At 46.5% G+C, this 27,337-nt stretch overlaps 1 protein-coding gene across 1 annotated transcript in view; it reads left to right on the plus strand.

Annotated features, from left to right (window-relative positions):
* Nucleotides 1-27,337, plus strand: part of LOC110487749 (ecto-NOX disulfide-thiol exchanger 2-like) — a 354,612-nt gene that overhangs the window by 216,627 nt on the left and 110,648 nt on the right. Inside the window, exon 5 of the mRNA XM_036943160.1 lies at nt 9,135-9,293. Coding sequence (XP_036799055.1) covers nt 9,135-9,293 — 159 coding nt within the window. The remainder of the gene's footprint in view (nt 1-9,134; nt 9,294-27,337) is intronic.

A 27,337-nucleotide genomic window follows, 5' to 3' on the forward strand; every position in this document is an offset into this window, starting at 1 on the left:
CGACACTTTTTATGGATATCTTTAAGAAATGGCTTTCTTCTTGCCATTCTTCCATAAAGGCCAGATTTGTGCAATATACGACTGATTGTTGTCCTATGGACAGAGTCTCCCACCTCAGCTGTAGATCTCTGTAGTTCATCCAGAGTGATCATGGGCCTCTTGGCTGCATCTCTGATCAGTCTTCTCCTTGTATGAGCTGAAAGTTTAGAGGGACGGCCAGGTCTTGGTAGATTTGCAGTGGTCTGATACTCCTTCCATTTCAATATTATCGCTTGCACAGTGCTCCTTGGGATGTTTAAAGCTTGGGAAATATTTTTGTATCCAAATCCGGCTTTAAACTTCTTCACAACAGTATCTCGGACCTGCCTGGTGTGTTCCTTGTTCTTCATGATGCTCTCTGCGCTTTTAACGGACCTCTGAGACTATCACAGTGCAGGTGCATTTATACGGAGACTTGATTACACACAGGTGGATTGTATTTATCATCATTAGTCATTTAGGTCAACATTGGATCATTCAGAGATCCTCACTGAACTTCTGGAGAGAGTTTGCTGCACTGAAAGTAAAGGGGCTGAATAATTTTGCACGCCCAATTTTTCAGTTTTTGATTTGTTAAAAAAGTTTGAAATATCCAATAGATGTCGTTCCACTTCATGATTGTGTCCCACTTGTTTTTGATTCTTCACAAAAAAATACAGTTTTATATCTTTATGTTTGAAGCCTGAAATGTGGCAAAAGGTCGCAAAGTTCAAGGGGGCCGAATACTTTCGCAAGGCACTGTATGTATGATAAACAGAGAGTAGCAGCAGTGTAAACATAGGGGGTGGGGGAGGCACACAATGTCCGGGTACCCATTTTATTACCTGTTCAGGAGTCTTATGGCCTCGGGGTAAAAACTGTTGAGAAGCCTTTTTGTCCTAGACTTGGCACTCTGGTACCGCTTGCCATGCGGTAGTAGAGAAAACAGTCTATGACTGGGGTGGCTGGGGTCTTTGACAATTTTTAGGGTCTTCCTCTGACACTGCCTGGTGTAGTCCTGGATGGCAGGCAGTGTCATGCCCTGACCTTAGAGATCCTTTGAGGATCTCAGGACCCATGCCAAATATTTTTAGTTTCCTGAGGGGGAATAGGCTTTGTCGTGCCCTCTTCACGACAGTCTTGGTGTGTTTGGACCATTATAGTTTGTTGTTGATGTGGACACCAAGCAACATGAATCTCTCAACCTGCTCCACTACAGCACTGTAGATGAGAATGGGGGAGTGCTCGGGTCCTCCTTTTCCTGTAGTCCACAATCATCTACTTAGTCTTGGTTACGTTGAGCGATAGGTTGTTATTCTGGCACCACCCGGCCAGGTCTCTGACGTCCTCCCTATAGGCTGTCTCGTCGTTGTCGGTGATCAGGCCTACCACTGTTGTGTCGTCTGCAAACTTAATGATGGCCATGCAGTTGTGGGTGAACAGGGAGTACAGAAGGGGACTGAGGACACACCCCTGTGGAGCTCCAGTGTTGAGGATCAGCATGCCAGATGTGTTTCTACCTACCCTTACCACCTTGGGGCGGCCCGTCAGGAAGTCCAGGATCCAGTTGTAGAGCGGGGTGTTTAGTCCCAGGATCCTTAGCTTAGTGATGAGTTTTGAGGGTACTATGGTGTTGAGCTACGCTGAGCTGTAGTCAATGAATAGCATTCTCACATAAGCGTTCCTTTTGTCCATGTGGGAAAGGGCAATGTGGAGTGCAATAGAGATTGCATCATCTGTGGATCTGTTTGGTCGGTATGCAAACTGGAGTAGGTTTAGGGTTTCTGGGATAATGGTGTTGATGTGAGCCATTACCAACCTTTCAAAGTACTTCATGGCTACGGACGTGAGTGATACAGGTCTGTAGTCATTTAGGCAGGTTGCCTTTCTTGGGTACATGGACTATGGTGGTCTGCTTGAAACATGTTGGTATTACAGGATCAATCAGGGACATGTTGAAAATGTCAGTGAAGACACCTGCCAGTTGGTCAGCACATGCCCGGAGCACATGCCCTGGTAATCTGTCTGGCCTTGTGTATGTTGACCTGTTTAAAGGTCTTGCTCACATCGGGCTCATCTGATAGGCTGGTTCTACTGGACATCTCGCGGCTGTGCTTCCCTTTGTAGTCTGTAATAGTTTGCAAGCCCTGCCACATAAGACGAGCGTCGGAGCCGGTGTAGTATGATTCAATCTCAGCCCTGTATTGACGCTTTGCCTGTTTGATCGTTTGACGCAGGGCAAAGCAATATTTCATGTAAGCTTCCGGGTTAGAGTCCCGTAACTTGAAAGCAGCAGCTCTACCCTTTAGCTCAGTGCAAATGTTGCCTGTAATCCATGGCTTCCGGTTGGGGTATGTACGTACAGTCACTGTGGGGACGACTTCCTCAATGCACTTATTGATAAAGTCAGTGACTGATGTGGTTTACTCCTCAATGCCCTCGGTAGAATCCCGGAACATGTTCCAGTCTGTGATAGCAAAACAGTCCTGTAGTTTAGCATCTGCTTCATCTGACCACTTTTTTTATAGACCGAGTCACTGGTGCTTCCTGCTTTAGTTTTTGCTTGTAAGCAGGAATCAGGATAGAGTTGTGGTTGGATTTACCATATGGAGGGCGAGGGAGAGCTTTGTACGCATCTCTGTGTGTGGAGTACAGGTGATCTAGAATTTATTTCCCTCTGGTTGCACATTTAACATGGTGATATAAATTAGGTAGAACTGATTTAAGTTTCCCTGCATTAAAGTCTACGGCCACTAGGAGCGCCGCCTCTGGGTGAGTGGTTTCCTGTTTGTTTATTTCCTTATACAGCTGTCTGAGTGCGGTCTTAGTGCCAGCATCTGTCTGTGGTGGTAAATAAACATGCACTAAAAGTATAGAGTTGAAAACTCTCTAGGCAAGTAGTGTGGCCTGCAATTTATCACAATATACTCTACTTCAGGCGAGCAAAATCTAGAGACTTCCTTAGATTTAGTGCACCAGCTGTTGTTTACCAATATGCACAGACCGCCGCCCCTCGTCTTACTGGAGTGTGGTGTTCTATCTTGCCGGTGCAGCGTATATCCCGCTAGCTGAATATCCATGTCGTCATTCAGCCACTATTCCATAAAACATAGGATATTACAGTTTTTTTATGTCCCATTGGTAGGATATTCATTATCGTACCTCATCTAATTTATGATCCAATGATTGCAAGTTGGCGAGTAGTATTGAAGGTAATGGCAGCCTAGGCATCCGGCTCTTTGTCCTCTGTACCAGCGTCACTTCCTCTTGCAAATAAATGGGATGTCGGCCCTGTGGGGTGTTTGGAGAATGTCTTGTGCGTCCTCCTTGTTGTAGAAAAAACCTGTGTTTATTCCGAGGTGAGTGATCGCTGTCCTGATATCCAGTAGCTCTTTTTTGACGTAAGATACGGTTGCAGAAACATTATGTACAAAATAAGTTACAAATAACGTGAAAAAAAAACAAATAATAGCACAATTGGTTGGGCGCCCGTAAAACTGCTACCATTTCTTCCGGCGCCATTTTAACTGTGGCGCAAAGAACGCATGGACATTTTTTTTTGAAAATTAACTGCAAAATACTTGAGAAGAATTAAACGTCAAGCTACCAGGAACCCATCCTCCACCATATTCCAGAACTGCAACCTACCTGGAGTGTTCAGAAGTACAAGGTGTCAAGTGCTCAGAGATAAGGCCAAGGTCAAGAAGACTGAAACACGACCACCACTGAATACGATTGAAGCGTAAAGAAATACCCAAAGAAAGATTTTTCTTAGGTTTTATGGACAGATAACATGAGAGTGACTCTCGATGGACCAGATAGACATGCCTGTGGCTGGATCAGTAATGAACACAGGGCACCACTTCGAGTCAGGCGCCAGGAAGGTGGAGGAGGGGTACTGTTATGGGCTGCTATCATTAAGGATGAGGTAGTTGGACCTTTTCGGGTTGAAGATGGACTGAAACTCAGCTCCCAAACCTACTGCCAGTTTCTGGAAGATACTTTCTTCAAGCAGTAGTACAGGAAGAAGTCCTTAGCATTCAAGAAGACCATGATCTTTATGCAGGACAATACTCCATCACATACATCCAAGTACTACACTGCTTGGCTAGCCAGACAGGGCCTCAAAGATGCCCGAATAATGATCTGGCCCCCTTCCTCAGCTGACTTGGGCCCTTCTCAAACGTGAGATTTACAGTGAGGGAAGACAATACACCTCTTTGAACAGCATTTGGGAGGCTGTGGATGCTGCTTCAGCAAACGTTGATTGTGAACAGATCAAGAAACTGACCGGTTCTGTGGATGGAATGCTCATGGCAGTTATTGAAAAGATGGGTGGCTACATTGGTCACTGAATATTTTTCAAAGGCTGGAAATGTTATTTAATTGTCATTTTGTGTTACTTATTTGTTACACTTACTCAAAAAAAATTGAATAAACAAGTGAGTTGGGGCAAATACATTTTGTAATTTGGTTGCCTAATAATTCTGCACACTATTAGTTGCCTAATAATTGTGCACACTTATATATTCCCCTGAGAAAGACAAATCTCACTTTTCCTTTGTTAAACATTCAGGTTTGAGGTTAAATAACATTTTGGATTGACTGAGAGCATTGTGTTTGTTCAACAATAAAATGAATCCTGAGGAATGCATTTTGCCTAATAATTGTGCACACAGTGTAATAGACTGTAAAAACAACAAGATATCAGCTCCAAGTGATTTTAATTTATGAAATCTGTTCCCAAGTATTCCCACACATAATAGAGAGACACGTGATCGTATACAAATGTAAGCAAGTTTTGATTTTAGTCAATCTGTTTGGGCTTCTTGCAGTCAATTTGCAGTATACAAATCATTTGTAATTGTGCTCAAGCGCACATCTACAGATTTTTCACCTAGTCGACTCGAACCAGTGACCTTTCATTTACTGGCCCTGTGCTCTTAACCCGCTAGGCTACCAGCAGACCCTGCCTGTTCCGTCCCAGTGACCATCCTCTCAAGAAAAAAAAAAATCGGTCTGCGGCTGAATCTATATTGTATATTATGTAGAGAAGGAGATGTCTGGCAGCACATTGAGACTGGAGCCTCTGGTCTTGTTCTAGAGGGCTTTGCCTGCTCGCCTCATTAGAGAATATTACCTAGCATGCCTCACAGTAGTTCCCTGTGTTACCCTCCCTCCCTCCCACCAGCCCTCCCACACTCCCCTTTACCCATCCCTCACTCACTTCATCCAGCCCTCCCTTCCACCCTCCATTTACCCATCCCTCCCTCCACAGAGCCCTCCCTCCCCCCAGCCATCCCACACCATCCTCCACCCAGCCCTCTTTCCACCTAGCACCCACTCTGCTGGGGGGGACGTTTACCCTGGAAAACAGAGGGAGGGGAGGAAGGGAAGAGAAGGAAAGAGAGGGAGGATGGATGTGATATGTTGACAGCCAGGAGGTATCTACAGTGAAATGCCAAATGTTTTATTCCTGGCTGGACATTTTATTGATAGGCAGCATGAAATGTAATTACCTTCAACAAACCTCTGGGAAGCTGATTGGTTAACATGGAGATACAGGACTGTGTGTGTGTGTGTGTGTGTGTGTGTGTGTGTGTGTGTGTCTGTGTGTGTGTGTGTGTGTGTGTGTGTGTGTGTGTGTGTGTGTGTGTGCACTTCTCTGAGTGTGTGTGTGTGAATGCCTGCGTGTGTTTGTGTATCCATGCGTGGGGTGGGTGTGTGTGTGTTTGGGTGACTCTTCATATCTCTGGGACTGCAGGCAGAGGCTGTGTGACGATCTATCATGAGACTGGAGAAAGAGAGAGAGATGGAGCCAGTGGGAGAGGGAAGAGGGAGAGATAGGGGGGAGAGAGAGACACCTTGTGTGTCTGGAGAGAAGACAGAGTTCTCCGCTGATGTTTCTGTTCAGGAGACTCCTGCTCTGTCTCTGTCTCCAGACAGTTTTACCTCTGGCTGGAAGAGGCCTGTTTCACACTGAAGATGGTGTGTGTTTATCTTAAAATCCCTGAGAAGAAACAGAGTGTAAATAATCTCTGTTATCATGCATCGCTCTACTTCACACCTCCTATGCCCACTGGCTCTGAATGGAAGCGCACACACACGCACGCGCGCGCGCACGCACGCACGCACGCACGCACGCACGCACGCACGCACGCACGCACGCACACACACACACACACACACACACACACACACACACACACACACACACACACACACACACACACACACACACACACACACACACACACACACACACACACACACACACACACACACACACACACACTCTGGAAGGAGAAAGAAAAATTCAGCAGTGAAATGGAAACAAGCTGGTCTTGATCAAACCAGATCTTTTCTTGATGTGCACCCGGAGCCTGGTTTGGCTCCTATCATCTGTCATGTTCATGAATAAATATGGTGCAGAAATATTTTATTTACCAAGAGTGAAAATTATTCTCTGTGCTCATAATATGTGTGGCAGCCAGGAGTGTTTTACATAATTCATCAGCAGTGTGCTCATTTCCTCAGTTCAGGGTAGTGGCAGTTATGAATCAGCTCATCTGCCGCATAGTGGCCAATGACAGAGCTCTGCCATGGGCCTCTCTCTCCAACCAGAGCTAGAAGCTGTTAAGGAACCTTTTGGTCCTAGACTCGGTGCTCCAGTACTGCTTGCCTGGAGTCTTTGATCATTTTTTGGGCCTTCCTCTGACACTGCCTAGTATATAGGTCCTGGATGTCAGGAAGCTTGGCCCCAGGGATGTACTGGGCAGTACGTACTACCCTTTGTAGTGCCTTATGGTCAGATGCTGAGCAGTTGCCAGACCAGGCGGTAATGTAACCAGTCAGGATGCTCTTGATGGTGCAGCTGTAGATGTTTTTGAGGATCTGGGGACCCATGGACAAATCTTTTCAGTCTCCTGAGGGGGAAAAGGTGTTGTCTTGCCCTCTTCACAACTGTCTTGGTGTGTTTGGACCATGATAGTTCGTTGGTGATGTGGACACCAAGAAACTTGAAATTCTCGACCCGCTCCACTTCAGTCCCATCAATGTTAATGGGGACCTGTTCAGCCCTCCTTTTCCTATAGTCCACAATCAGCTCCTTTGTCTTGCTCACATTGAAAAAGCGGTTATTGTCCTGGCACCACACTGCCAGGTCTCTGATCACCCTATAGGCTGTCTCATTGTTGTCGGTGATCAAGCTGTTGTGTCGAAACTGTTGTGTCGTCAGCAAACCTAATGATGGTGTTGGAGTCGTGCTAGGACACGCAGTCGTGGGTGAACAGGGAGTACAGGAAGAGACTAAGCATGCACCCTTGAGGGGCCCCAGCTTTGAGGATCAGCATGGCATATGTGTTGTTGCCTACCCTTACCACCTGAGAGCGTGATCACAGTCGTCCGGAACAGCTGGTGTTCTCTGCTTCAGTGTTTCTTGCCTCAAAGTGAGCATAACATACATTTATGTTGTCTGGCAGGCTCGCGTCACTGGGCAGGTCGTAGCTGGCTTTCCCTTTGTAGTCCGTAATAGTTTTCAAGCCCTGCCATATCCGACGAGCGTCATAGCCGGTGTAGTACAATTCAATCTTAGTCCTGTATTGACGCTTTGCCTGTTTGATGGTTTGTCTGAGGGCATAGCAGGATGTCTTATAAATGTCCGGATTAGTGTTCCGCTCCTTGAAAGCGGAAGCTCTAGCCTTTAGCTCGATGAGGATGTTGCCTGTAATCCATGGCTTCTGGTTGGGTAATGTACGTACGTACGTACGGTCACAGTGGGGACGACATCGTCAGTGCACTTATTGATTAAGCTGGTGACTGAGGTGGTATACTCTTCAATGCCATTGGATAAATCCTGGAACATATTCCAGTCTGTGCTAGCAAAACAGTCCTGTAGTGTAGAATCTGCGTTATCTGACCACTTCTGTATTGAGCGAGTCACTGGTACTTCCTGCTTTAGTTTTTGCTTGTAAGCAGGAATCAGGAGGATAGAATTATGGTCGGATTTGTCAAACGGAGGGCGAGGGAGAGCTTTGTATGCGTCTCTGTGTGTGGAGTAAAGGTGTTCTAGATAAAAAAAATCTGGTTGCATATGTGACATGCTGGTAGAAATTAGGTAAAGCATATTTAAGTTTCCCTGCATTAAAGTCCCCGGACATTAGGAGCGCCACTTCTGGATGAGCATTTTCTTGTTTGCTTATGGCCTTATACAGCTCGTTGAGTGCGGACTTAGTGCCAGCATCGGTTTGTGGTGGTAAATAGACAGCTACAAATAATATAGATGTGACCTCTCTTAGTAGATAGTGTGGTCTACAGCTTTTCATGAGGTATTCTACCCCAGACGAGCAATACCTAGTGACTTCTTTAATATTAGACATCGCGCGCCAGCAGTTTTTGACAAATAACGTAGCTGCTCTGTCCTGCTGAAAAACGGAGAAGCCAGCTAGCTCTATGTAGTCCGTGTTGTCATTCAGCCACGTGTCGGTGAAACATAAGATATTACAGTTAATGTCCCGTTGGTAGGATATTCTTAATCGTAGATCGACCAGTTTGTTTTCCAATGATTGCACGTTGGCCAATAATGCAGAGGGTAGTGGTGGTTTACTCACTCACCAACGAATTCTCACAAGGCACCCAGACATCCGCCCCGCCCCCTGTCTTTCTGTCTTTTTTCACACGAATGACAGGGATGGGGGCCTGGTCTCAGGGAAGCAGTATATCCTTTGCGTCAGACTCATTTAAGAAAAACCTTTGTCCTGTTCGAGGTGAGTAATCACTGTTCTGATGTACAGAAGCTCTTTTCAGTCAGAAGAGACAGTAGCAGCAACATTATATACTAAATAAGTTACAAAAAAATGTGAAAACACAAACATAGCAAAGTTGGTTAGGAGCCTGTAAAACGGTAGCTATCCCCTCCTTTGCCATTGTCCATTCATCAGAGCATGTATTCAGTTATTTATAGACTGGTTATGGGTCACCGTTGTTGACAGAAACCTCCGCAAAGTGTTCATGGAGAAACACACAATGTCAAACTAAACATGAAAATGGCAACATGTGCTGAACTGGTGTGAGTGGAAATGTTTTTTTTATATGTGTGTGTTGTGTGCTTCATCTAGATTTTGACCAAGGCCTTGGCATGATGACAGGCATCGCTCCCATGAACCCCATGATGCCCGGCCTCGGCATGGTGCCCCCACCCCCCCTCCCCCTTGATCTGCCCATCGTCAAGGAAATCATTCACTGCAAGAGCTGCACCCTCTTCCCCCCCAACCCCAGTAAGTCTATTTACCTCTTACCCAAGTAAGTCTATTTACCTCTACTAGACCAGGAATATACCTGCCTAACTGCTAAGCTGTTATATCCATTCTCCATAAGATCACTTACCCAGGAAGTACAAACACCTTACTGTTGCATTTAACACATTCACTGCAAGAGCTGCACCCCCCCAACACCAATAAGTCTATTTACCTCGTACCCCAGGAGGTCTATTTACCTCGTACCCCAGGAGGTCTATTTACCTCGTACCCCAGGAGGTCTATTTACCTCGTACCCCAGGAGGTCTATTTACCTCGTACCCCAAGAGGTCTATTTACCTCGTACCCCAGGAGGTCTATTTACCTCGTACCCCAGGAGGTCTATTTACCTCTACTAGACAAGGAATATACCTGCCTAACCACTAAGTCGTGGGCCTCCCGGGTGGCACAGTGTTTAAGGGCACTGTACTGCAGCGCTAGCTGTGCCATCAGAGTCCCTGGGTTCGTGCCCAGGCTCTGTCGTAACTGGCCGCGACCGGGAGGTCCGTGGGGCGACGCACAATTGGCCTAGCGTCGTCCGGGTTAGGGAGGGCTTGGTCGGTAGGGATGTCCTTGTCTCATCGCGCACCAGCGACTCCTGTGGCGGGCCGGCTGCAGTGCGTGCTAACCAAGGTTGCCAGGTGCACGGTGTAGCCTCCGACACATTGGTGCGGCTGGCTTCCGGGTTGGATGCGCGCTGTGTTAAGAAGCAGTGCGGCTGGTTGGGTTGTGTATCGGAGGACGCATGACTTTCAACCTTCGCCTCTCCCGAGCCCGTACGGGAGTTGTAGCGATGAGACAAGATAGTAGCTACTACAGCAATTGGATACCACAAAATTGGGGAGAAAAAGGGGTAAAAATAAAAAAAAATAAAAACCACTAAGTCGTTGTATCCATTCTCTATGAGATCACTTACCCAGGAAGTACAACAACCTTACTGTTGCATTTAACACATTCTTAAGGCAGGAACACACCAATAGCATTTGCTGGTATGATCAGAGGCTGTAACATGTAGAATAGTGACTTTTATTAGTTGTCAGTCAGACGTCCATGGTTTCCAAACAAACAGCTGACAACGGCAGATCAACATTTGGTGTGGTCCTATACTCTAAACATTTTAACTGACATGACAAATATGAATGCACCCTTCCCCCGTCTACCTTCAATCAAATGTATTTATAAAGTGATGTACAGAAAGACAGCCTAAAACCCCAAACAGCAAGCAATGCAGAAAAACAGTGGCTAGGAAAAACTCCCTAGAAAAGCCGGAACCTAAGAATAAGACTAGAGAGGAACCAGGCTCTGAGGGGTGGCCAGTCCTCTTCTGGCCGTGCCGGGTGGAGATCATAAAAGAACATGGCCAAGATGTTCAAACGTTCATAGATGACCAGCATGGTCAAGTCAGCACCTCACGAATAAATGTCAGTTGGCTTTTCATAGCCGATCATTCAGTTGGAGACAGCAGGTGCGGTAGAGAGAGAGAGTCCAAAACAGCAGGTCCGGGACAGGTAGCATTTCCAGGGAACAGGTTCCACAGCCGCAGGCAGAGCAGTTGAAACTGGAGCAGCAGCATGACCAGGTGGACTAGAGACAGCAAGGAGTCATCAGGTCAGTTACCCTAAGGCATGGTCCTAGGACTCCTTGAAGCTCATCTGGAGGTTGGTTAACACAGTGTCCAAAGAAGGGCCAGAAGTATACAGAATGGTGTTGTCTGCACCGGGTTGGATCAGAGAATCACCAGCAGCAAGAGCGGCATCATTGATGTATACAGAGAAGAGTCGGCCCGAGAATTGAACCCTGAGGGACCCCATAGAGACTGCCAGAGGTCCGGACAACAGGCCCTCCGATTTGACACACTGAACTCTATCTGAGAAGTAGTTGGTGAACCAGGCGAGGCAGTCATTTGAGAAACCAAGGTTGTTGAATCTGCTGATAAGAATGTGGTGATTGACAGAGTCGAAATCCTTGGCCAGGTCGATGAAGACGGCTGCACAGTATTGTCTCTTGTCGATGGCGGTTATGACATCATTCAGGACCTTGAGGGTGGCTGAGGTGCACCCATGACCAGCTCAGAAACCAGATTGCATAGTGGAGAAGGTACGGTGGGATTCGAAATGGTTGGTGATCTGTTTGTTAACTTGTCTTTCGAAGACTTTAGAAAGGCAGGCTAGGACAGATATTGTTATTTTTGTATTTTACCCTTTATTTAACCAGGTAAGCTAATTGAGAACAAGTTCTCATTTACAACTGCGACCTGGCCAAGATGATAAAACAAAGCAGTGCGACACAAACAACAGAGTTACACATGGAATAAATAAGCGTACAGTCAATTAGACAATAGAAAAAAAGGAAGTCTATATACAGTGTGTGCAAATGGCGTGAGGAGGTAGCCAATAAATAGGCAATTAAAAAAAAATGCGGATGAGGTAGGTAGATTGGGGGGGCTATTTACAGATGGACTATGTACAGCTGCAGCGATCGGTTAGCTGCTCAGATAGCTGTTGTTTAAAGTTAGTGAGGGAAATATCAGTCTTCATAAATTTTTGCAATTCGTTCCAGTCACTGGCAGCAAAGAACTGTAAGGAAAGGCGGCCAAAGGAGGTGTTGACTTTGGGGATGACCAGTGAGATATACCTGCTGGAGAGCGTGCGTGTTGTTCTCGTGACCAGTGAGCTGAGATAAGGCGGAGCTTTACCTAGCATAGACTTATGGAGCCAAATGGGTCTGGCGACGAACAAGTAGCGACGGCCAGCCGACTGGAGCATACAGGTCGCAGTGGTGGGTGGTATAAGGGGCTTTGGTGACAAAACGGATGGCACTGTGATAGACTGCATCCAGTTTGCTGAGTAGAGTATTGGATGCTATTTTGTAGATGACGTCGCCAAAGTCGAGGATCGGTAGGATAGTCAGTTTTACTAGGGTAAGTTTTGCGGCTTGAGTGAAGGAGGCATTGTTGTGAAATAGAAAGACGATTCTAGATTTAATTTTGGATTGGAGATGTTTAAGTCTGGAAGGAGAGTTTACAGTCTAGCCAGACACCTAGGTATTTGTAGTTGTCCACATATTCTAGGCCTGTATAGGTCTGTAACAGTTTGCGTCTAGATTGTCTCCCCCTTTGAAGAGGGGGATGACTGCGGCAGCTTTCCAATCTTTTGGGATCTTAGATAATACAAAAGAAAGGTTGAACATGCTAGCAATAGGGGTTGCAACAATTGTGGTGGATAATTTAAGAAAGATTGTCTAGCCCAGCTGATTTGTAGGGGTCCAGATTTTGCAGCTCTTTCAGAACATCAGCTATCTGGATTTGTGTGAAGGAGAAATGGGGGAGGCTTGGCCAAGTTGCTGTGGGGGATGCAGATCTGTTGACCAGGGTAGGGGTAGCCAGGTGGAAAGCATGGCCAGCCGTTGAAAAATGCTTATTGAAATTCTTGATTATCATAGATTTATTGGTAGTGACAGTGTTTCCTAGCCTCAGTGCAGTGGGCAGCTGGGCGGAGGTGCTCTTATCTCCATGGACTTTACTGTGTCCCAGAACTTTTTGGAGTTTTTGCTACAGGATGCAAAATTCTGTTTGAAAAAGCTAGCCTTTGCTTTCCTAACTGACTGTGTATGTTGGTTCTTAACTTCCTTGAAAAGTTGCATATTGCGGGGGCTATGCAATGCTAATGCAGTACGCCACAGGATGTTTTTGTGCTGGTCAAGGGCAGTCAAGCCTGGAGTGAACCAAAGGCTATATCTGTTCTTAGTTGTACATTTTTTGAATGGGGCATGCTTATTTAAGATGGTGAGGAAAGCACTTTTAAAGATTAACCAGGCATCCTCTACTGGCGGAATGAGTTCAATATCCTTCCAGGATACCCGGGCCAGTTCGATTAGAAAGGCCTGCTTGCTGAAGTGTTTTAGGGAGCGTTTGATAGTGATGAGGGGTGTTCATTTGACCGTGGAACCATTATGGAACCAGACAATGAGGCAGTGGTCGCTGAGATCCTGGTTGAAGACAGCAGAGGTGTGTTTAGAGGGAAGGTTGGTCAGGATGATATCTATGAGTGTGCCCGTGTTTACGGATTTAGGGTTGTACCTGGTAGATTCCATGATAATTTGTGTGAGATGGAGGGCATCTAGCTTAGATTGTAGGACGGCCAGGGTGCTAAACATATCCCAGTTTAGGTCACCTAACTGTACAAACTCTGAAGATAGATGGGGGGGAAATCAATTTACATATGGTGTCCAGGGCACAGTTGTTGGCTGATGGGTTCTATAACAAGCGGCAACACTGAGACTTATTTCTGGAAAGGTGGATTTTTAAAAGAAGATGCTCGAACTGTTTGGGCATAGACCTGGATAGCATGACAGAACTCTGCAGGCTAACTCCACACCCTTAGGCAGTTCTATCTTGGTAGAAAATGTTGTAGTTGCGGATGGAAATTTCAGAATTTTTGATGGCCTTCCTAAGCCAGGATTCAGACATGGCTAGGACATCAGGGTTGGCGGAGTGTGCTTAAGCAGTGAATAAAACAAACTTAGGGAGGAGGCTTCTGATGTTAACATGCATGAAACCAAGGCTTTTACGGTTACAGAAGTCAACAAATGATAGCGGCTGGGGAATAGGAGTAGAACTGAGGGCTACAGGGCCTGGGTTAACCTTACATCACCAGAAGAACAGAGGAGGACTAGGATATGGGTACGGCTAAAGGCTATAAGAACTGGTCGTCTAATGCATTGGGGACAGAGAATAAAAGGAGCAGATTTCTGGGCGTGGTAGAATAGATTCAAGGCATAATGTACAGACAAGGGTATGGTTGGATGTAAGTACAGTGTTGGTAAACCTAGGCGTTGAGTGACAATGAGAGGTTTCGTCTCTGGAGGCACCAGTTAAGCCAGGTGAGGTCTCTGCATGTGTGTGAGGTGGGACAAAAGAACTAAGGCATTTTAAGCGGGACTCAGGGCTCTACAGCAAAATAAAACAATAACTAGCCAAGACAGCGGTAGACAAGACATGTTGACATTAGAGAGGGGCAAAAAGCAATCACAGGTGTTGATCAGGGGAGCTAAGACAACCATGGGTAAATGGCAATGAATGGGCAGAGCGGGATTGTTAGTTACATACAGGACCTGAGTTCGAGGCTGGGGCCGACAGGTAAACAAAATGAGGTCCCGTGTTATTGAAACAGTCCAGGGAGCATCAGTTGTGTAGCCGAGTGATCATAGGGTCAAAAGAGCAGTAATAGGTGAGTCAGGGTGCCGTTCGGTAGTCACTTCTACGCTAGGTGAGCAGTGGACACAGCGTTCAGAAAAGCTAGCGGACCGGGGCTAGTAGACATCGTAACAGAATAGCCTGTTGAGACCCATCGGGCGATCACGTCGGCAGTCCAGTCATGATGTATCGGCGGGGCTCCGTGTCAACAAAAGGGTCCAGGCCAATTGGCATTGGAGTTATTGTAACCCTAGAATTAGTTGGTATATGGGCCTAGCTCGAGGCTAGCTCAAGGCTAGCTGGTGCTTGCTTGGGGACAGAGGTGTTAGCTAACAGTAGCCACTTGTTTGCAGCTAGCTAGCTGTGATGATCCGGTGTAATGATCCAGAGCAGCAGGAATCCAGTGATATGGTAGAGAGAAGCAGTCCGACATGCTCTGGGTTGATATCGAGCTGTGCAGACTGGCAGGTGTTGTCCGAGCTAAGGCTGGCTGATGACCGGGAAAAAGGTGAAGGCCGCTAGCCGTGGCTAACAAAGAATAGTAGCTAGTTAGCTGGCTAGCTCCTGATTGAAGTTCCAGTTATAAGGAATAAAAATAGCAGATCTGTACCACATTGGGTGAGGTGGGTTGCAGGAAAGTATATTTAGTTCGTAGATAGAAAGTGAGACTAAGATATATATGAAAAAGACTGGCTATTTATAAGACATGGGAGCAAGACAAAGACTAATGCACATGTCCTACTGCAACGCCATCTTGGAATTTTAGTAATGCTGTTAGTAATGCTTTGTAGGTTAGCAGTAAAACCTTGGAAATCAGCCCTAGCCTTAACAGGAAGCCAGTGTAGAGAGGCTAGCACTGGAATAATTTCATCACATTTTGGGGTTCTAGTCAAGATTCTAGCAGCCGTTTTTAGCACTAACTGAAGTTTATTTAGTACTTTATCCGGTAGCCGGAAAGTAGAGCATTGCAGTAGTCTATTCTAGAAGTGACAAAGGCATGGATACATTTTTCTACATCATTTTTGGACAGAAAGTTTCAGATCTTTGCAATGTTAAGATGGAAAAAAGCCATTCTTGAAATTTTCTTGATATGTTCGACAAAAAAGAGTAACACCGAGGTCCTTCACAGTTTTATTTGTGATGACTGTACAGCCATCTTGATTAATTGTCAGATCCAACAGAAGATCTTGTTGTTTCTTGAGACCTAGAACTAGCATCTGTTTTGTACGAGTTTAAATGTAAAACTTCTTTATGTCGGAAACATAAGCTTCCAGGGAGGGCAATTTTGGGGCTTCACCCGGTTTCATTGAAATGTACAGCTGTGTATCGTCCCCATAGCAGTGAAAGTTAACATTATGTTTCCGAATGACATCACCAAGAAGTCAAATATATAGTGAAAAAATAGTGGTCCTAAAACGGAACCTTGAGGATCACCGAAATGTACAGTTGATTTGTCAGAAGACAAACCCTCAGAGACAAACTGATATCTTTCTGACAGATAAGATCTAAACCAGGCCAGAACTTGTCCATGTAGACCAATTTGGGTTTCCAATCTCTCCAAAAGAATGTGGTGATCGATGGAATCAAAAGCAGCACTAAAGTCTAGGAGCACGAGGAGAGATGCAGAGCCTTGGTCTGATGCCATTAAAAGGTAATTTACTACCTTCACTGGTGCAGTTGCAGTGCTACCTTCTCTATTACCTGAGTGCTGACTATGACTGAAACCAGCTCAGGGTTCATCTCTCTCCTCACAGTTAATTTATGCAGCCATAAGCCTTCTCTTCCTCTCCTGTATTGTAAATGTCAATATTGACTCCAGTGATCTGGTCTAAAATGCAAGGGAATGAAAAGGTGTCAAGGTCTCTGTGTAACTGATCTGGCCCAGGGAAGTTCTGCAGGGCCTTATCGTCTCCAAATTACAATTCTGACAGCTTATAAACTCTCCAGCCTAGCAGTAGGTGTTATGGGTACACACACATTCTAAACAGATACACACATGCACACATGCACGCCCACCCACCCACCCACCCAAACACAAATACACACCTCGCAGACACACATGGATAGCACCAGACAGCTAAAAAGTCGCTCAGGAATGGATTGTTTGACACTGTTGCTTGTGTGAGACTCATTGGATATAGAGGGAGAAACTGATCTACGTTCACATCTCCTCAGAGAGAAATAAAGAGCGAGAGAGGGAGAGGAGGGAAGGGGGAATAGAGAGAGAGGTGGAGAGGGAGAGAAGGTGGAGAAAGAGATAAAGAGGGGGAGAGAGAGAGATGGGGGAGGGAGGGAGACAGGGCGTGGGGGAAAAGAGGGAGGTGGAGGGAGAGAGAAAGCGAGAGAGAGGGAGATAGGGAAAGAGAGAGGGAGTTATGGGGAGGGAAGGGGAAAGAGAGACTTGTGAGTGTAGTGATTACTGTACATTTTTTGTTTATTTTACTTTTGTTTATTATCTAGTTCACTTGCTTTGGCAATGTAAACATTGTTTCACATGCCAATAAAGCCCCTTAAATTGAAATGTAATTGAATCGAGAGAAGAGAGAGGGGGGTTGGATGGGGAGGGAGGGGGAAGAGAGATAGAGGGGGGAGAGAGAGGGAGGGAGACAGATAGGGAGAAGGGGTGAGAGAGAGGATGAGAGACAAAGCAAGGGGGTTGAGAGAGGGGGGGAGAGAGAGAGAGAGCGAGAGAAAGGATGAGAGCGAGACAGAGGGAGGCTCCATCTGTAATAGGAAGAGTGACCTCTGTGAAGACAGAGCCTCCATCTGTAATAGGCGGAGTGACCTCTGTGAAGACAGAGCCTCCATCTGTAATAGGCGGAGTGACCTCTGTGAAGACAGAGCCTCCATCTGTAATAGGCGGAGTGACCTCGGCAAAAACAAGACACTGTGGTGTGTAAAACATGCCAGGCTGCAGGTTCGATGCCCCCTCCGTCTCTCCTCTCATTCTCTTTTATTTTCTCCACTCATCCCCTCCTTCTTTTGGGGTCACGTCCAGTTAATTACCTGACTACCTCGGTGTCTTTGTGTTCATGTCAGCCAGGCTATGCATCATGTCATACACCACATATGTTTAATGCTAACCTTTATATAGTGTTAAGCTTGTGGTATCCCGGGAGGTCTACCCGGGGGGGTTGGTGATAGAGGGGAGGTACGTGCCGTGACGTTGGCTCCCTCTGCTGGGCGTTCACGGGCTGGGCACCATGACGATGATCGCCAAGTACAGGTATTTAGTGGAGTGTGCCAACCAGCCATGCAGGCCACAAAGGGAGCACCGTGGCATACTGTGAGGGAAGACCGAGAGACAGACACGGAGTAGAACCTGGGAAGGACTGAGTAAAACCTCCATTATTTTGTTGTTATGTTTATTTTGTTGCCTAAGTCGTGTTTTCTGACTAGAACCTCCCTGTTTCTCAACCCGAGCGTACAGAGATTACCATAGAGGAGCCGGTGGCTCAGTTTATCCTCAGCAAGCAAAAGCAGGAGTCTAGCCCGAATCCGTTCCTGGTCAAGTTAATGGAGGAAGATGTGGAGATGTATTTGTGCACCTTCGAGAGGACGATGCAGAGGGAAGGATGGCCCAAGCCCAAGTGGGCCAGCCTTTTGGCACCGTTTCTCTCCGGGAAGGCCCAGAAGGCCTCCTTCGACCTGAACGCCGACCAGGCAGCGAATTATGAGGAACTCAAACGTGAGATCCTGAGCCATTATGGATTCAGCCTTGCATGCCGTGCACAAATGTTCCACGACTGGGCCTTTCACTCCACCCTCACGCTCAGATGAGCAACCTGGTGCGCCTGACCAAGGGCTGGCTACTGACCGACATACCGTCCCTCCCGATAATCGATAAGGTCATCCTGGATCGGTACCTATGGGCCCTGCCATACGAGATGAGGAAGGCGGTGAGCATGCAGAACCCCCAGAACCTGGAGGAATTGCTGACCGTGGTGGAAACCCACCAGAACACCCAGGACCTGCTAAAAGGAGCCCGGGCGGAGAGAGTGGATGCGGGGAAGAGTAAGAAATGCACCTAGAGAGGCGAGGGCCTGAAGGGGGCCCGGACGGAACCAGCCAAGGCCGTGAAGCAGGAGGGCGACCTGAAGCGACGAGGACATCTGCTGCTGGACCTAGATCAGATGGAGCTGCTCCCTGGTGAGACAAAACTGTGACTGGTAAAAAGTGCTCTTCACTGGACCTGTCTGGTCCAGCGACTGTGGTTTGGTGCCCATAGGCAACATTGTTGCCGGTGATGTCTGGTGAGGACCTGCCTTAAAGCAGGCCTACAAGCCCTCAGTCCAGCCTCTCTCAACCTATTGTGGACAGTCTGAGCACTGATTGAGGGATTGTGCGTTCCTGGTGTACCTGTCCCGCAGATGGGATGTTGGGATGTACCGATCCTGTGCAGGTGTTACACATGGTCTGCCACTGTGAGGACGATCAGTGGTCCGTCCTGTCTCACTGTAGCGCTGTCTTAGGCGTCTCACAGTACGGACATTGCAATTTATTGCCCTGGCCACATTTTCAGTCCTCATGTATCCTTGCAGCATGCCTAAGGAACGTTCATGCAAATGAGCAGGGACCCTGGGCATCTTTTTTTGGTGTTTTTCCAAAGTCAGTAGAAAGGCCTCGTTAGTGTCCTAAGTTTTCATAACTGTGACCTTAATTGCCTACTGTCTGTAAGCTGTTAGTGTCTTAACGATGCATGTTCATGAATTGTTTATGGGTCATTGAACAAGCATGGGAAACAGTGTTTAAACCCTTTACAGTGAAGATCCAAAGTTATTTGGATTTTTAAGAATTATCTTTGAAAGACAGGGTCCTGAAAAAGGGATGTTTGTTTTTTTGCAGTTTAGTTTGATACTTGTATCAGCAAAGAACAATAAATAATACCAAGGTAAACTGTAGTAACTGCAGCCCACAGCTCAGTGAAACCAATGTAAAAAGAACAAACTGACATTGGTGTTTGCAGTTACTATTTTTTTCCCTAGGTTTCACTAACATTTTCCAGTTACTGCAAACATGACCCCCCCATTTTCTCCAAAACACAACACAGTGGACAGGACAGTTGTCCAGATGATAAAGCATGTATTTCATGTATCAAGTGTAAATAACTCATTTTTGACCAACTGTGCAGTTACTGCTCTTTTGCTTGTAAGGGCAGTACAACATACAGTCTTAGAAATTGCCTGTCTTTGATCGAACGATATTTCTATGAAAATTCAGCATTTTATGCCGTGAGAATAGCATATTACATTTTAAGTACATTTGTGTGTGTGTGTGTGTGTGTGTGTGTGTGTGTGTGTGTGTGTGTGTGTGTGTGTGTGTGTGTGTGTGTGTGTGTGTGTGTGTGTGTGTGTGTGTGTGTGTGTGTGCGCGCGCGCGACAGCAAAACCAAATGTGTGTGTGAGAGAGGCAATGAATGGACCCACTGGGCAAAAACTGGTTGAATCAACATTGTTTCCATGGTCATTTCAACCCAAAAACACAATGTAATGATGTTGAATTAACGTGAATAACAAATTAGATTTTTGTGTTGATTTCACAATGAATTCACGTTGGTTGACAACTCAACCAAATGTAAATGAAAACTAGACGTTGAAGTGACGTCCGTGCTCGGTGGGGAGCTCTTTGTACTGTAGCACAAGCACAAAAGAGCTTGGGTTTTATTGTATAATGGCGGGCAAAGTTTAAATGGAGTTGAAAGTGACAACTAACCCCACATTACATGTGACAACCCCCCCCCACCACCACAGTATCATGGAGAAATTACACACACACACAACACACACACACACACACACACTTGAATTCCTGACATTTAATCCTAGTAAAAAATCCCTGTCTTAAATCAGTTAGGATCACCACTTTATTTTAAGAATGTGAAATGTCAGAATAATAGAAGAGAGAATGATTTATTTCAGCTTTTATTACTTTCATCACATTCCCAGTGGGTCAGAAGTTTACATACACTAAATTAGTATTTGGTAGCATTGCTTTTAAATTGATTTTAACTTGGGTCAAATGTGTCGGGTAGCCTTCCACAATAAGTTGGGTGAATTTTGAACCATTCCATCTGACAGAGTTGGTGTAACGTAGTCATGTTTGTTGGCCTCCTTGCTCATACACGGCGGCAGGGTAGCCTAGTGGTTAGCGTGTTGGACTAGTAACCGGAAGGTTGCAAGTTCAAACCCCCAAGCTGACAAGGTACAAATCTGTCGTTCTGCCCCTGAACAGGCAGTTAACCCATGTTCCTATTGAAAATAAGAATTTGTTCTTAACTGACTTGCCTAGTTAAATAAAGATGAAGTAAAATATGCTTTTTCAGTTCTGCCCACACATTTTCTATGGGATGGAGGACAGGGCTTGACTTGATTGTCCTTAAGCCATTTTGCCACAACTTTGAGGTAGGCTTTTGGTCATTGTCCATTTGGAAGACTCATTTGCGACCAAGCTTTAGCCTCCTGACTGATGTCTTGAGATGTTGCTTCAATATATCCACATAATTGTCCTACCTCATGATGCCATCTATTTTGTGAAGTGCACCAGTCCCTGCTGCAGCACAGCACCCCCAAAACATGATGCTGCCACACCCGTGCTTCACGGTTGGGATGGTGTTCTTCGGCTTGCAAGCCTCCCCCTTTTACCTCCAAACATAACGATGGTCATTATATCTATTTTTATTTCATCAGACCAGAGGATATTTCTCCAAAAAGTACAATCTTTGTCCCCATGTGCATTTGCAAACCGTAGTCTAGTTTTGGAGCAGTGGCTTCTTCCTTGCTGAGCGGCATTTCAGGTTATGCTGAGCGGCATTTCATGATATAAGACTCTTACTTTTACTGTGGATATAGATATTTTTGTAACCCGGTTTCTCCAGCATCTTCACAAGGTCCTTTGCTGTTGTTCTGGGATTGATTTGCACTTTTCGCATCAAAGTACGTTCATCTCTAGGAGACAGAACGTGTCTCCTTCCTGAGCGGTATGACGGCTGCGTGGTCCCATGGTGTTTATACTTGCGTACTATTGTTTGTACAGATGAACGTGGTACCTTCAAGCATTTGGAAATTGCTCACAAGGATGAACCAGACTTGTGGAGGTCTCCAATATTTTTTTCTGATGTCTGTCACGTCCTGACCTTAGTTCCTTTTTTATGTCTCTATTTTAGTTTGGTCAGGGCGTGAGTTGGGGTGGGCATTCTATGTTTTCGTTCCAGGTTTTGTATTTCGGTGTTTGGCCTGGTATGGTTCCCAATCAGAGGCAGCTGTCGATTGTTGTCTCTGATTGAGAACCATACTTAGTGGGAAAACAGGCTACCTATGATTTGTGGGTAGTTATTTTCTGTTTAGTGTGTTGTTTCACCTGACAGGACTGTTTTGTTTCTTTCATTCACGTTGTTATTTTGTTTTGTGTGTTCAGTTCTAATAAATTAACATGGGCACTTAACACGCTGCATATTGGTCCGATCCTTCCTACTCCTCCTCAGACGAAGAGGAAAAACATTACAATGTTTTGGCAGATTTCTTTTGATTTTCCCATGACGTCAAGCAAAGAAGCATTGAGTTTGAAGGTAGGCCTTGAAATACATCCACAGGTACACCTCCAATTGATTCAAATGATGTCATTTAGCCTATCAGAATCTTCTAAAGCCATGACATCGTTATCAGGCATTTTCCAAGCTGTTTATAGGCAGTCAACTTAGTGTATGTAAACTTCTGACCCACTGGAATTGTGATACAGTGAATTATAAGTGAAATAATCTGTCTGTAAACAATTGTTGGAAAAATGACTTGTGTCATGCACAAAGTAGATGTCCTAACAGACTTGCCAAATCTAAAGTTTAACAAGAAATGTAATGACTCCAACCTAAGTGTATGTAAACTTCTGACTTCAACTGTATATACAGTGTGGCAAAAAGTATTTAGTCAGCCACCAATTGTGCAAGTTCTCCCACTTAAAAAGATGAGAAAGGCCTGTAATTTTCATCATAGGTACACTTCAACTATGACAGACAAAATGAGAAAAGAAATCCAGAAAATCACATTGTAGGATTTTTTATGAATTTATTTGCAAATAATGGTGGATAATAGGATACAAAAAAGGATACAATTCAGGAAAGTCATATTTCTGGTCAAAATGCTGGTGAGTTACCTCTGCTCAAATATCCAAAAGATATTTCTGGCTGTATGTAATAATGCAAAAAACATTCTGAGCTAATAATGTGGGAAATAACACACACACAAAATACATACTGCATAGTCGCTTAGGAGCCAGAAACCAGGTGACCATGTCTATTGGCGCCATCTTCAGAGCGGGACTGAGGATGGGGTTGGGGCTGATTAGTTAGGGCTGAGGATGGGGTTGGGGCTGATTAGTTAGGGCTGAGGATGGGGTTGGGGTTGGTTAGTTAGGGCTGAGGATGGGGTTGGTTAGTTAGGGCTGAGGATGGGGTTGGGGTTGGTTAGATAGGGCTGAGGATGGGGTTGGGGTTGGTTAGATAGGGCTGAGGATGGGGTTGGGGTTGATTAGTTAGGGCTGAGGATGGGGTTGGGGCTGATTAGTTAGGGCTGAGGATGGGGTTGGGGCTGATTAGTTAGGGCTGAGGATGGGGTTGGGGTTAGTTAGGGCTGAGGATGGGGTTGGGGTTGGTTAGATAGGGCTGAGGATGGGGTTGGGGCTGGTTTGTTAGGGCTGAGGATGGGGTTGTGGTTGGTTAGTTAGGGCTGAGGATGGGGTTGGGGCTGGTTAGTTAGGGCTGAGGATGGGGTTGGGGTTGGTTAGTTAGGGCTGAGGATGGGGTTGGGGTTGGTTAGTTAGGGCTGAGGATGGGGTTGGGGTTGGTTAGTTAGGGCTGAGGATGGGGTTGAGGTTGGTTAGTTAGGGCTGAGGATGGGGTTGGGGCTGATTAGTTAGGGCTGAGGATGGGGTTGGGGTTGGTTAGTTAGGGCTGAGGATGGGGTTGGGGCTGATTAGTTAGGGCTGAGGATGGGGTTGGGGTTGGTTAGTTAGGGCTGAGGATGGGGTTGGGACTGATTAGTTAGGGCTGAGGATGGGGTTGGGGCTGATTAGTTAGGGCTGAGGATGGGGTTGGGGCTGATTAGTTAAGGCTGAGGATGGTGTTGGGGCTTATTAGTTAGGGCTGAGGATGGGGTTGGGTTTGGTTAGTTAGGGCTGAGGATGGGGTAGGGGCTGGTTAGTTAGGGCTGAGGATGGGGTAGGGGCTGGTTAGTTAGGGCTGAGGATGGGGTTGGGGCTGATTAGTTAGGGCTGAGGATGGGGTTGGGGCTGGTTAGATAGGGCTGAGGATGCGATTGGTTAGTTAGGGCTAAGGATGGGGTTGGTGCTGGTTAGTTAGGACTGAGGATGGGGTTGGGCCTGGTTAGTTGGGGCTAAGGAAGGGTTTGGGGCTGGTTAGGGCTGAGGATGGGGTTGAGGCTGGTTAGGGCAGAAGATGGGGCTGGTTAGTTAGGGCTGAGGATGGGGTTGGGGCTGATTAGTTAGGGCTGAGGAAGGGGTTGGGGCTGATTAGTTAGGGCTGAGGATGGGGTTGGGGCTGATTAGTTAAGGCTGAGGATGGGGTTGGGGCTGATTAGTTAGGGCTGAGGATGGGGTTGGGGTTGGTTAGTTAGGGCTGAGGATGGGGTTGGGGCTGATTAGTTAGGGCTGAGGATGGGGTTGGGGCTGATTAGTTAGGGCTGAGGATGGGGTTGGGGTTGGTTAGTTAGGGCTGAGGATGGGGTTGGGGTTGGTTAGTTAGGGCTGAGGATGGGGTTGGTTAGTTAGGGCTGAGGATGGGGTTGGGGTTGGTTAGATAGGGCTGAGGATGGGGTTGGGGTTGGTTAGATAGGGCTGAGGATGGGGTTGGGGTTGATTAGTTAGGGCTGAGGATGGGGTTGGGGCTGATTAGTTAGGGCTGAGGATGGGGTTGGGGCTGATTAGTTAGGGCTGAGGATGGGGTTGGGGTTAGTTAGGGCTGAGGATGGGGTTGGGGTTGGTTAGATAGGGCTGAGGATGGGGTTGGGGTTGGTTAGTTAGGGCTGAGGATGGGGTTGGGGCTGGTTTGTTAGGGCTGAGGTTGGGGTTGGTTAGTTAGGGCTGAGGATGGGGTTGGGGCTGATTAGTTAGGGCTGAGGATGGGGTTAGGGTTGGTTAGTTAGGGCTGAGGATGGGGTTGGGGCTGGTTAGTTAGGGCTGAGTATGGGGTTGGGGTTGGTTAGTTAGGGCTGAGGATGGGGTTGAGGTTGGTTAGTTAGGGCTGAGGATGGGGTTGGGGCTGATTAGTTAGGGCTGAGGATGGGGTTGGGGTTGGTTAGTTAGGGCTGAGGATGGGGTTGGGGTTGGTTAGTTAGGGCTGTAGTGTACATGCATTACACAATACCATCAGCCTGGCATCCTGTCATAAACTGTCAGAGGCACTTCTGAAAGCTCTGTCATCACCTCTCATCTTTCCTCCTTTACCCCTTCATATCTCCTCCTTTACCCCTTCATCTCTCCTTCTTTACCCCTTCATCTCCTCAATTACCCCTTCAGCTCTCCTCCTTTACCCCTTCATCTCTCCTCCTTTATCACTTCAGCTCTCCTCCTTTACCCCTTCAGCTCTCCTCCTTTACCCCTTCAGCTCTCCTCTTCTACCCCTTCATATCTCCTCCTTTACCCCTTCATATCTCCACCTTTACCCCATTCATATCTCCTCCTCTACCCCTTCATATCTCCTCCTTTACCCCTTAATTTCTCCTCCTTTACCCCTTCATATCTCCACCTTTACCCAATTCATATCTCCTCATTTACCCCTTCAGCTCTCCTCCTTTACCCCTTCAGCTCTCCTCCTTTACCCCTTCAGCTCTCCTCCTTTACCCCTTCACCTCTCCTCCTTTACCTCTTCATATCTCCTCCTTTACCCCTTCATCTCTCCTCCTTTACCCCTTCATCTCTCCTCCTTTACCCCTTCAGCTCTCCTCCTTTACCCCTTCAGTCCTCCTCCTTTACCCCTTCATCTCTCCTTATTTACCCCTTCACCTCTCCTCCTTTACCCCTTCACCTCTCCTCCTTTACCAATTCATCTTTCCTCCTTTACCCCTTCAGCTCTCCTCCTTTACCCCGTCAGCTCTCCTCCTCTACCCCTTCATCTCTCCTCCTTTACCCCTTCATCTCACCTCCTTTACCACCTCATTATCTCCTCCTTTACCCCTTCAGCTCTCCTCCTTTACCACTTCATCTCTCCTCCTTTACCCCTTCACCTCTCCTCCTTTACCCCTTCATCTCTCCTTTCTCAGACTTGGGCCAGGTCATATCTTCTTCTGTTCTTATTCCCTCCACTGTCCTTAGAATGTATCCTTTCTTGACACCTCTACGTTCTCCTGCTCTGCTTCCTCTGTCTCCCATTCTTTTGTCTCTGCTCCAATAATCCTTCCTCTCTCTCTCATCTCTCAGTCCGCTCCCTATCTCTCTATTCATCTCTCGTTGTCACTTGGGTTTCTCATGAAAGGCAGAGCATTTTAAAGGAGAGGTGTCTTTATTAATAAACCCCTATTTCAGAGAAATACTATTTATTAGGGCGGCAGGTAGCCTAGCGTATTTTCTTGATTCCTACGGGGGTCCGAAAATTCCAGATCAAATAGCTAAATGATCCTTCGTATATAAAACAATTCCATATGTTAGCTTAGTAGAAACCCAGCCTGGGCCCTTAGGGGTTTTAAAAACGATTCAGATATTTGTAATTTCCACTTTGAAATTTCAAACTTAATTATAATCCACATAATAATTCACATTTCCTGTTGCTGCAGGATTATTTTCCTGCTATGGCAAACTGGAGCAAAAAATATTGTGTGTGTGTGTGTGTGTGTGTGTGTGTGTGTGTGTGTGTGTGTGTGTGTGTGTGTGTGTGTGTGTGTGTGTGTGTGTGTGTGTGTGTGTGTGTGTGTGTGTGTGCTCGCGCGCGAGGCGCGCGCGGGAGGGTTAAAGGAGCCTGGTGAGTCAGTGGCCCTGTCATCCCCAGGGCAGCAGGTCAACAGGCTGCATATGGTGGCCATCAGAGGGAGCAGGACCTCCAGGCTACCCTGACACCATACTGCCCCTCACACTGACCTTGATTTGAATAACAACAGCCCTGCAGAACAGTATTTTCTCACACACAAGCCCCGCAGTCTCACTCTCTTTCTTTCTCCATCTCTCTGGCTAGGAGCATGTCAATGTGTATCTCCATCCAGCCCCCTCTCTCTCTCTGTCTAGGAGCATGTCAATGTGCATCTCCATCCATCCAGCCCCCCCCCCCCCTCTCTCTGGCTAGGAGCGTGTCAATGTGCATCTCCATCAAGCCCCCCTCTATCTTCTCTTTTCTATCTCTATTTTTCATTCGTCCGATTCTCGCTCCGTTTCTCTGTCTCCTTTTCTATCTCTCTCGCAGGTAGTTTTTTTGGGATGAATCTTGTCCTGAGGCAGAGCTGAACGATTTCCACTAGATGGGCCAGCTACAAAGTCAAAATTAGCTATATTTGCTTTTTGGTCGTAATTTAAAGTTAAGGACAGGCATAAGGTTAGCAGTGTGGATAAGGTTAGGGTTAGGTTTAAAATCGGGTTTTTAAGACTTTGTGGTTGTGCCATCTTGTGGCTGGCTACCTGCAGAGCTGCCTGCAGTACACGAGTCATCTCAATAAATGCCAATCTGCGTCTCTCTCTGCCTCTGCTCTTTCACAAAGCACTCCTCACATCTCAGTCAGCAAAAGAGACTTCTAAAGGAAGTGGCTGTATGAGAGTGTCTGTCCATAATTACATGGGACTGAAAAGAAAGAGGACAGATGCCCTTCAAATCCCCTACGAAGTGGAGAAGCTAGGCAGGTCG

The sequence above is a fragment of the Oncorhynchus mykiss genome, chromosome 14 (genome assembly GCF_013265735.2).
Source record: "Oncorhynchus mykiss isolate Arlee chromosome 14, USDA_OmykA_1.1, whole genome shotgun sequence".
Lineage (NCBI taxonomy): Eukaryota > Metazoa > Chordata > Actinopteri > Salmoniformes > Salmonidae > Oncorhynchus > Oncorhynchus mykiss.